This window comes from Syngnathoides biaculeatus, chromosome 1 (assembly GCF_019802595.1).
Source record: "Syngnathoides biaculeatus isolate LvHL_M chromosome 1, ASM1980259v1, whole genome shotgun sequence".
Classification (NCBI taxonomy): domain Eukaryota; kingdom Metazoa; phylum Chordata; class Actinopteri; order Syngnathiformes; family Syngnathidae; genus Syngnathoides; species Syngnathoides biaculeatus.
Window position 1 is genome coordinate 2,966,100 of NC_084640.1, and position 12,017 is coordinate 2,978,116.

Genomic DNA, 12,017 nt, shown 5'->3' on the forward strand with positions numbered 1-12,017 from the left:
CCAACTTTACTCTAACAGCAAAACTTGAAAAAAGTTGAAATGATGTTGAAAAAATAGCACAATGTGGAGTACCGGAACCGGAAGAAATGATTGGAAATTTTAACCGATTTCGAAAGTCCGATTACGGTTTCGGTTTTAGAAAAAACGGTTATAACCGGTTATTTGTAACCGGTTGCGATCCCTAATGCGCACCTACAGTTGTCCAGCCAGAAGTCAGGCTTTATGAACGTAGTTCAATACACGAAGACGGACTCGTTAAAGGCAGAGATCGTGTGGACTTTAAAAGTGATCTGCAGCCATTACAGTTACAACTCTTGTGAAAATAATTCGAAAGTGTTTACAGTCATGTTTCCAGACAGTGACATTGCTAAAAACTACCACTGTTGGGAAAGGAAGACTTCATACCTGGCTACATTTGGCATCGCTGCCCACTTTTCATCTCGACTGCCTCAAAGCCAAAAAAGCCAGAATAGAGACTGACATATCAATGCTTATTGAGAAGGCTGACAGGCTTTGTGAGGAGGCAGAAGAAAAGAGGAATCTGAGGTTTATCACCGAGGCCAATGCACTCAGAGGCAGAGCAAAGGACAAGAGAGCCACTTTGGCACCTCTGCAGCAACAAAGAGGAGGCACTGGGTAGGCTTCAAGGAGCTAGAGTAGGGGTGCTGAAACAGACATCAGTAGAAGACATTTGTGTATATAGTTGCAATTGTAGTTAGAATCTGTTTTTCTGTATACTGTTATGTGAAGAGGTTGACAATGGTCATATCAATGAGAACTACCACAAGGGGCAACAGGTGATCACTGTCACAGGTACTGAGGTACTGGAACATTTGATGAACCAAGAACGGTTGATGGCACCATTGGGTGAGTCTTTTTTTCCTTACTCTTGATTTCCCATGATGCCCCTAAATTTTTCGTGTCAGCCCTAAATTTTTTCCGTGTCGGCCCTAAATTTTTCGTGTCAGCCCCTAAGAATGCCCCTAAAAAGCCCTTAAATTTTTTTGGTCAGACTGAGTATGAACCCTGATAAAGGCAGCTTATTATACTATTAGTATTACTAGATCTATATCTAAGATAGTGAGCAATGTGGTCGAGTGTATCAGTACAACGCGATGTCACAAGTTTGAGACTTAAACGTTAATAGTAATTACTGCAGATCAACTTCTTTAACATGTTTTGCTGTACGGTGTAGAAATTCTAGGATATATTTTCATGTATTTTCTATTTCTTTACTATAATATGTATAATGTGGGGAAAGGACAATTTTAGATGTCTTTTTCCTGAATAGTTCACTTAATTCATTTGTCTTGCGATAAGATGGCATATTTTAATGACAAATGTGATTTTGTGCTATGCAGTGGCCTCTACTCCCTGAGAAGGGTTGCGTCAGGAAGGGCATCCGGCGTAAAAATTGTGCCAAACATATATATGCGTTCATCTGAGATGACACGCTGTGGCGACCCCGAAAGGGACAAGCCGAAAGAAACACACACACACACACACACAGTGATAGGGGCATGGAGGGAAAAAAAATCGGGGCTTGGCCCTTGGGGAACTTCTGTCCAATTTTTTTTTGGTCGGGACTTAGAAATTTTACTTTCAATTTTTGTCTGAATTTTGTTCAATCATATCGCCAGAATGCACCACAGCCATCCGTTTTTCAAAAAATTTCACAGGGGGGCATGCCCCCGGACCCTCCTCAAGCTCGCATTTGTAGTTTCAGGAATTTTCACGAAAGTCCACTTTCATCTCTATATAAAGCAGTGAATCAATACAGCATAAGTACTTAAGTGCTTAGCAGTAGTTTAGCTGGAAAACATATACCTGCTGTGTGAACAGCCATGAACTGTAAATTAACAATAATCCAGATAAATAGGACTAATAGGAAGATACTCACTAAGAACGCATTGTGGGATGTCCATAAATGAAAAATGACTTGATACTTTCGTACAGTAGATCACTTTGTGATACATTTTTACTTTCACTTTCCCCCCAAAAAAGATACAAGCTATTTGATCAACAGTATATTTTAGGATCCTTTATTTATTGGAAAAATTACAGCTAACATATTTTTTTTTTCATTTAATTTGAATATGAACCATGTTTAAACCAAGGAATGTACCAACCGTTGCACCCTTCATCTTGATTATGATGAATGTTGATTTTTTTTTTTTTCCACCCCATTTTTCCAAACTAGGGTAAAATAATACGGTATTTGAAAGAGCACAGGCTGTAAGTTTAAGTACAAAATCTTCATCATCATCGCTTTTCTGCCCTATTGCTGAATTTAATTCTCATTCATTGGCGAAGTTTGAAACTCAGAAAGAAGCTCTGACATGGAGACAGACCATCAACCCCACCGTGTAAATAAATATCTTAATTGAATAATTTTTTCAGATGATCGTGAACTGCCTTAGCACATGGTCACAGACAGTTTGCATTGAATTCTAAGTGGCATATTTGCTGGAGCTAATTTCTAAAATGTCCTTGTGCTTAATGGTATGCTATAATTATGTGGCTATTTATGAGGAACGTGCACTCACTCAGTGCTCATGATTTGCAGGTCAGTCAATGGGGTGTACAGAATTGGTCTCTTTGCGCTCAAGGACATCAGCAGTGGTACTGAGCTCACCTATGATTACAACTTTCATTCCTTCAACACAGAGGAGCAGGTGACTGATAACTCATCATAAGAGACCCTCTTAGCACATGTTGATATTTCAAGGATTGCTTTTCATTATTATTTTTTTTCTGTTTTACAATGACATTTTTTCACACTTGCTATAAATATGTGCGATTTAATAACGGTGTTACTGTTTTTTTTCCCCCTTACAGCAAGTGTGTAAGTGTGGCTCAGAGAGTTGCCGAGGTATCATTGGAGGGAAAAGCCAGCGTGTCAATGGATTGCCTGGCAAAACGACTGGTACTCGGCGACTGGGCCGACTCAAGGAGAAACGAAAATCCAAACACCAACTAAAAAAAAGAGTGAGTGAAACTGTCCATCCATCCATTTTATTTGGTGCTTATCCTCACAAGGGTCGCGGGGAGTGCTGGAACCTATCCCAGCTGGGCGGGCTACACAATGAACTGGTTTGCCAGCCAATCGCTGGGCACATTGAGACAAACAGCCGCGCTCACAATCACACCAAGGGGCAATTTAGAGTGTCCAATTAAAGTTGCATGTTTTTAGGATGTGGGAGGAAACCGGAGTGTCCATGAGTGAAACTATTGAACACTAATTGTGGACTACAGATAGATGTTTACATGCTCAAAAAACCCAAAACAAAGCAATTTCAGTAATAAATAGATTAAAATGAATATTAACACTGTAATCTGAGTGTGTTTGACTTGAAAAAAATTTAACCCCCGGTGACTATTCAATTGGCCACAAATTGTGTTTCTTCATATGGTCCAAGCTCCATAGTTGATGATAATTTTAAGAAGAGAAGAAGAGTGGGCTCAAAGATTTATGCAGCATCATTTTTTGCAGGACAAAATTTTAAACTATGTTCACATATAGCTGGCGTTAGGCCGAAACGACCTATGTCCAAATGTGGCTATATCCATCTAGCCATCCATCTATTTTCTTAGCCACATATCCTCACGAGGGTCATGGGAGTGCTGGAGCAAATCCCAGCTGTCATCAGGCAGAAGGCAGGGTAAACCCTGAACTGGTTGCCAACCTATTGTAGGGCACATGGAGACAGACAACTGTCAGACTCACAATCACGCTAGAGGCAATTTAGAGTCTCCAATTAAAGTTGCATGTTTTTGGGATGTGGGAGGAAACCGGAGTGCCCAGAGAAAACCCATGCATGCGAGGCGAACATGCAAACTTCACACAGGTGATGCTGGGATTGAACCCCAGTCCCCAGAACTGTGAGCCCTATGCTTTACAGCTGCACCACAGTGCCCAAATTTGGGTATGCAGTATATTTTTTACAAATCAAATCCCCCATGTGGGTATGTTATTTTTTACAAATTACTGACCAGTATGAAGGGTTGTTAATGGTTTGCTCTCTTTGACAATGCAATGTAAATGGCTCAACAAACATGTTTTCTTTTTTTTTTAAACTGAGAAGTGATTGTTTTAAAGATGTGAGATTTCTGCCCAATGCCAGTGGTAGGAAACCTTTGTTTTAAACTGACATGATGGTGGAGCAAATCCATGGATAGAACAGCCATATTTTAACGCCAAAAGTGCTGTACTTTATTTTCCTTGTCGATGACAAATGATAACACCGCGAAACAAGCACGCAATTGTTTTCCAAAGCGCTATATTACAATGTGAATACAGCTTGTTTAATCAACTTTTATTTATACTGTATATTCATATTTTATACTTGCCGTAATTGATATAATGAAAAACTATTCATGAGGGCCCTTCAATGTAAGAGTGAACTAAATTATGGTGTAACATTTCAGGGGAATACATTTTTTTTTTTCTTCGCCTTCAAGCACCATCACAACCACAAGAATCAAGGCAGGGCTCCTTTGTGTAAAACGTAACTGGGTACAAGATAGAAAAGGTTGTTCACCATTAAATTAACAAGGAGCATTGTTGCCACAACCACTTTGGCTAAAAATTTAATCAAACTCATGAAAACTGGAACATCACTGAGAAGTGTCAAGAGTAAAACTGGTCAGTAACTGAATTTGTGTATATAAACAGTAATTTATTGAAATTACCACAAAGAGTGATTATCATTTGAAGAAATTTGTGATGTAAATGTTTTTTTTCATTTTCAGGAAGAAGAATCAAGTGATAGCAACAAGTTTTACCCTCATCTTATGAAACCTATGTCAAACAGAGAAAGGTATTTACACAAAAAAAATAATTTTAAAACAATTCCCTTGATCAGCAAGGCTCGAAATAAGCAAATTTGTATTTTCAATTTCCAAGTCAATATTTGCATTTTATGCCTCACTAAAAATCACAGATTGAGCAGGAGCAGGTTAGTCGCTGGACAGCACACTGCCAGGCCAAAGCCCTGTCGAGGAGTGCCTGCGAAGGAAGTGAAAGGGTCTGCTGGAGAGTGGCTCAGTCTGCAGGGTTGTGTTGATCTATTTAAGGAGCAGGCCAACTGGCTGGAGAGGCATGAACGCATCCGGTTCTGAGCCCTCCTCGGCAGTTTCACAAGCGACACCGCAGACAGCAGAGGTTGATTTGTGAGGGCCCTCTTATCAGTGCTGACGTTGGTGTGGACAGTTGATCAGACAACCCCCCCTCACAATAGAAAAAAGATTAAAATGTGTATTTGTTAAAAATTGAAGCTTTTATTTGTTTATTTTTACATGGATTAATCACAAGGACTTAAAGGAAAGGAGGTGTTCATCCTGGTTATGACCAGAGTTAAGGCCATGGTTGTCTCCACCCACCCTGGAGACCACAAAACCCTTCCCTTGTGTCATCCCCCTGTGAGATTAACATGTAGAAAAATTCCATCCATCCATTGATTTTCCGAGCCACTTATCCTCACGAAGGTCACGGGAGTGCTGGAGCTTCTCCCAGCTTTCAACGGGCAGGAGACAGGGTACACTCTGAACTGGATGCCAGCCAATCGTAGGGCACATAGAGACAGATCACAGACACCCTCCTAATCACGCAAAGCATAAGGATTGGTTGCCATGTGCATCAGATGCGCAGCTATTAAGGAATACAGCTAATCAGTGATTACTAACTCTACTTCAAATGAAGTGCTTGATGAACTCAAGATTCCGATTCAGACAGGTGCCCTCAATGCACAAATTGTTTATCATTCATTAATGTGCATCTCTATTCCTTCAAGTTATTGAATTGATGAGAGGCATTATTGTTGTCATACATTTCTATTGTTAATGACTTCACAGGTTTTATTTTTGCTTCTTATTAAAAAAAAAGTATGACTCTCCTGTAGTTGTTGGAGAATGGGGGGAAAAAAACATTTGTGGTCCAGGCAGTCATCAAAGTTGCCCATCCCTGCCCTAGACCACAAAACTAAGTAACTCACAATTGTGTACTTTGATATGAAGTGTCAGTGTGAGTTGTAAATCAAAAGAGAGTCAGTCTACATTTCTCTCTTCTGCCCACCCCTCATTCATTAGGAACTTTGTTCTCAAGCATCGAGTATTCCTTCTCAGAAACTGGGAAAAAATGAGGGAGAAACAGGAGTTACTGAAGCGAGAGGGTGAAAGAGAAAGAGACTCCAGCAGCCTCTCCATATATACTCGGTGGGGAGGAGTCATCCGTGATGATGGCAACATAAAATCAGGTGAATGGCAACGTTTTTTCGTAATGTTTTTGTTTTATCAGTAGTGGTCATTTGTTTCTGTTGGATATATAACTTGTAGAGACAAAGTTGGCAGAATGTAAAGCAACTTACATGATGCTTTTTTTTCCCCTAGATGTTTTCCTCACACAGTTCTCAGCACTCCAAACGTCGCGGTCAGTGCGTACGCGGAGGCTCGCTGCTGCTGAAGAAAACACAGAGGTCACGCGCACTGCTCGCCTTGCACATATCTTCAAGGAGATTTGTGACATGATTACCAGCTACAAGGGTTAGTACAGGAACTACTTTGTAGTTTATTTGTATTGTTGTTTCTTGATAGCCATATTACCTATACCTGTGTGTCGTGACCCAAAGAAATACACAAAAATTTTATTATTCCATATGTCTGACTAAAATTCCCCAAATGAAATCCATCATAGTCAAGCTCACAAAGCTGAGCTATATGAACAGATAAGCAACAGTTTGGATGAGCACCAAATTTCTCCCGAGGTTTTATGTCAAAATAAATACTGCTCTCTGGTTAGCTGGCAAACTTTTTTTATAAGCATACTTTGCGGAGTAATGAGGCGAGAGCCCAGTCGGGGAATTGGGACCATGCCTGAGCACGAACAGCAAAACAAATCTGACTGATTGACTTCCCTGTTGTGTATAAATCACTTTTAACATTTGTTTAAACCTTCAATATACTACAAACTGTGATCCAAACCACGGTCATCCCAAACAATTACAAACATCATTGAACATTGCTTTGCCATTAAAAATAAATGAGTACGAGCTAAGGAAGTATAATACAGTGTACACCCCCAGAAATTCTCTTAACTTGATTACATTACTGTAATAAGGACAAGTTTAGCATTCAATTTCAATCAAGATGATGACAATAAATATACTGTACACTGGACACTCCAATCCATGACTTCTCAGTAAAACAGCGGAGTTACATCTCCTCAGGTTTCGTGTCTCTGGAAAACTATACGTATGTCATATACAGTGAAGAAAATAAGTATTTGAACACCCTGCTATATTGCAAGTTCTTCCACTGAGAATTTGTGCAGGGGTTTGAAATTTTCATCGTCCACTGTGAGGGAGATAATCTAAAAAGAAAAATCCAGAAATCACAATGTATGATTTTTTTTTAAAGATTTATATGTGTGATACAGCTGCAAATAAGTATTTACACACCTGAGAAAACCAATGTTAATATTTAGTACAGTAGCCTTTGTTTGCAATTACAGAGGTCAATTGTTTCCTGTAGTTGTTCACCAGGTTTGCACACACTGCACGAGGGATTTTGGCCCACTCCTCCACACAGATCTTCTCTAAATCAGACAGGTTCCTGGGCTGTCGCTGAGAAACACGGAGTTTCAGCTCCCTCCAAAAATTTTCTATTTGGGTTAGGTCTGTAGACTGGCTGGGGCACACCAGAACCTTGATATGCTTCTTACGGAGCCACTCCTTGGTTTTCCTGGCTGTGTGCTTCGGGTCATTGTCACGTTGAAAGACCCAGCCACGACCCATCTTCAATCCTCTGACTGAGGGAAAGAGGTTGTTCCCCAAAATCTTACAATACATGGCTGCGGTCATACTGTCCTTACGACAGTGCAGTTGTCCTGTCCCATGTGCAGAAAAACACCCCCAAAGCACGACGCTACCACCCCCATACGTCACAGTAGGGATGGTGTTCTTGGGATGGAACTCATCATACGTCTTTCTCCAAACAACTTCTCTCTCTGTCTTTCTCCCATAACTCCTCTGTATCATCCAAATGGTCATTGGCAAACTTAAGAAGTTGCCTTGACATGTGCTGGTTTAAGCAGATGAACCTTTTGTGACATGTAGGATTTCAAACCATGACGTTTTAGTGTATCACCAAGAATCACCTTGGAAACGGTGGTCCCAGCTCTTTTCAGGTTATTGACGAAGTCCTGTCGTGTAGTCCTAGGCTGCTTCCTCACCTTTCTAAGGATCATTGAGACCCCACGAGGTGATATCTTGCATGGGGCTCCACTCCGTTTGAGATTGACCGTCACGTTTGGCGTCTTTCATTTTCTAATGATTGCTCCAACAGTGGACCTTTTTTCACCAAGCTGCTTGGCAATTTCTCCGTGGCCCTTTCCAGCTGTGTGGAGTTGTACAATTTTGTCTCTGGTGTCTATGGACAGCTCTTTGGTCTTGGGCGTGTTACAAGTTTGAGTCTTACTAATTGTATAGTGTGGACAGGTTGTCTATGCAGCTGACAACCTCACACAGATGCATATGATTCAGGATAATACATGGAGTGGAGGTAGACTTTTAAAGGCGGACTAACAGGTCTTTGAGGGTCAGAATTCTAGCTTACAGGTGTTCAAATAGTTATTTACAGCTTATTCACACAAATAAATCATTAAAAAAATCATACATTGTGATTTCTGGCTTTTTCTTTTTAGATTATCTCTCTCACAGTGGACATGCACCTACGATGAAAATTTCAGACCCCTCCATTATTTCTAAGTGGGAGAACTTGCAATAGGGTGTTCAAATGCTTATTTTCTTCACTGTATTATAATCACCAATATCTGGGGGACCATAGAATTTGTCCCTGGTAAATCCCGACATCACTAGTACATGCAAATTGCAATTTGATGGAAAGAATAAGATATATTTTTAAAGTTTTTTTTTCTCCTACTGCAGATTCAACCAGTCAGACCCTTGCTGCCCCGCTATTGAACCTCCCGTCACGGAAAAGGTATGAATGTGAATCCATTTATTGCATAAAAGGTAAAAAGCTGCAACCTAGTTGGCACCTCTTAAGAGTTGAGAATTTCTGTTACAGATCTGAAGAGAAAAATGCTCATGTGTGATTTTTTTTTTTTTTTTTATGTGCATTGTTAGGAACAGCCATTACTATGAGAAGGTGTCAGACCCTCTGGATTTGAGCACCATTGAGAAACAAATCCTCACGGGCCATTACAAGACCGTTGAAGCATTTGATACTGATATGCTCAAAGTATTCCGTAATGCTGAGGTAGGCAGGTTTCCAATTATGTGCTCTAGTGAATGTCCCCTTTGCTAATAATAATGTGAAGAGAATATGTAGCTGTGGATTGTGCAATCAAGTGATAGATGAAGATTAAAAGAAGAAATGTTGCTGTTAACACTCGGTATTACCATGTACAGTATATAGAAATTACAAGAAATTAAAAGACAGACATGAAATAGGTGCATAAAATAATGTACTGTATGGCAAAATACCCATATGTAAATGTTCGAAGCTGTTCAATCTGTTAATAACCCGGTTTACCAGAATTAAATTTTCAAACCAAGGGTAAGTTGGTGTGTTCAAACATGTATTACCTCAAGAGGGGAACAGTGGTCCCTTGTTTCCAATAAAAGACTGCAGCGCTTGTGAAAATGTCAATTGGAAAACATGGGGATCATATGCAGTCTTTCACAGCACAGAAAGACTTTGATTGAAAATCCTATTAAAATTTGTAATGTTCCTATTACGACTACACAAATAACACCTAAACCTAATTGAGATCACCAATGACACCAAGGATAGAACAACCTCCGCTGATTATTTGAATACGGACCTCAATGTTTACACTGTTAAAGAGATGTCCAGTTATGATTGGATCACTCGAAATACATGTTTTGTGTTTTTTAAATGAATTGCAAACAGATATTTAATTAAAATTTCCCCAGATAATTTCAGTGTAGTCCACAAATTGACATGTTATTGGCACGTCCCTTTTTTATCTGGTCAAGATAAAGCTGCAGACATTTTTCCACTAGTACGTACTATTTAATGTTGCAGTTACCTTCAACTAGTGTCTGTAGACTTTCTGAACTTCCTGTTCACGACGATTTAGTGACATAAGGTTTGTATAAATGAAATACAGTGGTACCTCTACTTATGAGCATCTCTAGTAACGAAAAATTCAGGTTGCAAAACGCCTCCTATGAAAAATATTGCCTCTAGTTACGACGGAAAATTCAGGCTACAAAAGGAAAAAATAGCCGCTGGATTCGCAGCCCCAAATTCCACCACACGGAAATATCCTGTATCTTGGTTTGTGTGGCCCGATAGAGCTGCTCTCCCATTGACTGTCGCCATAGCATTTCCTGGCACCCCGTTGGCTAGGAAGGACGTTAATCTTTACCTATGATGCTTTTCATTTCCCTTGGACACTCAAGTGTCACAAATCACTTGCTAGCGGTTTCACACGCTGTCACAACCTAGCGCACATTGGAAAAGTGTAACTTTTTCGTTTGTGTTTTTTGCAAGTTTATTCGTCTTTCTTCACTATGGGCCCCAATAACATTTAGTGGAATTAATTTCTATTTGCGCATACATTCGCACGTGTGTTTTCTCTCTGTCAAATGTTTGCCTCCTCTGTCCCCAATATGCCTTTTGCTTGTCAGTTACCCTTCTCTTCGCATAGTCGACCAATAGCAAAGGTAAATTAACATGATTTTTATTGTTATTTACATTAAGTACTTTGAATGCTTATTTTTGGCGGGGGGGGCTTGGAACGGATTAGGCAGTTTACATGTAAAAAGCGCTACTACTTATGAATAATTCACGTTACGAAATGACTTCCGGGATGAATTAATTTCGTAAGTAGCGGTACCACTGTATGTAGCTAAAGTATTTTTGCAATTTGGAAAATTATCATGCTTGTCTATGCATTGAAAAGAAACCAACCTGCAATTTAGACTCAGTACTTACCATGGACTATCTTATAGGAAATAGTCAGTTGATCCCTTGAATCTTCAGGGTGGCAGAGGATATCCAATTGGCTCATTAATCCTGTATGTGGAAGGACTCCTTTATTGAGTCTGGACTCCCTTATTTATTCTGTTTTCCGCTATTCTAAATGAACATTAAAGAGGGGTTTTTACTTTTCACATCCATGTAGTTTAGGAGTTTAAAAACGTGGTGGTCGAGCTTTTATATGACCCTTTAGAAGACCCTTCTGACCAGAGAATATTAAAGTAGACAAAAAGTTGTGAATATACAAACAGTATGTTGTGCAATGACTTTACCTCACTTTACGAAGTATTTGACTGGCTGTTCTTCGTTAAGGGCAACCGTTCGTTCAGTACTGTAGTGCTTATCACATTTCCAACATGATTTCTCATGAATGCCTTGTTTTCTCTCTCAGAAATATTATGGTAGGAAGTCATCCATAGGCAGGGATGTCTGTCGGCTGCGGAAAGCCTACTACAGTGCACGTAATGAGGCTGCTGTGCAGATCGATGAGATTATGGGTGAAACTGCCAGTGAGGCTGACAGTTCTGACTCACTTGAGCGTGACCGAGGCCACCACAATGGAGGGGCCGCATCCCATGACAAGGATGACGACATTATCCGTTGCATCTGTGGGATGTACAAGGATGAAGGCTTGATGATCCAGTGTGAAAAGTGCATGGTAAGGAGCAGAGGAATATAAGTACTCACTGAAGTAAATTTTCTATTTTGCCTTTTGATCGAAGAAAATGGCTTACAGCAGTAATTTTATTTGCTAAGAGATGTAAGAGAAAGTAAACTCCAATTGAAAACCCAAACAAAAATGACAAACATTTAAACATTCGTTATTAGTAAATGAATGCATTTTAAATAACCACCTTTGTTCTTGTTAGAATGTGAGCAATGAGGTGATCATTGTTTATTTCCTCCAAGTAAATTACTGTATAGTGGACTCTTTATTTCCAAACTTTGCTCCAAGGCTCCAAGTTTGTGAACAGTCTTGAAATGAAGAA

General features: G+C 39.8%; 1 protein-coding gene across 4 annotated transcripts in view; it reads left to right on the forward strand.

Moving 5' to 3' along the window:
* The window catches only part of ash1l (ash1 (absent, small, or homeotic)-like (Drosophila)), a 60,311-nt gene that overhangs the window by 34,966 nt on the left and 13,328 nt on the right, over positions 1-12,017 (forward strand). For all 4 annotated transcript variants that reach the window (XM_061826499.1, XM_061826359.1, XM_061826417.1 and 1 more), the window contains exons 13-20: positions 2,567-2,675; positions 2,839-2,988; positions 4,753-4,820; positions 6,088-6,254; positions 6,388-6,540; positions 8,943-8,997; positions 9,144-9,276; positions 11,420-11,686. In XM_061826499.1, the coding sequence (XP_061682483.1) occupies positions 2,567-2,675; positions 2,839-2,988; positions 4,753-4,820; positions 6,088-6,254; positions 6,388-6,540; positions 8,943-8,997; positions 9,144-9,276; positions 11,420-11,686 (1,102 nt within the window). The remainder of the gene's footprint in view (positions 1-2,566; positions 2,676-2,838; positions 2,989-4,752; positions 4,821-6,087; positions 6,255-6,387; positions 6,541-8,942; positions 8,998-9,143; positions 9,277-11,419; positions 11,687-12,017) is intronic.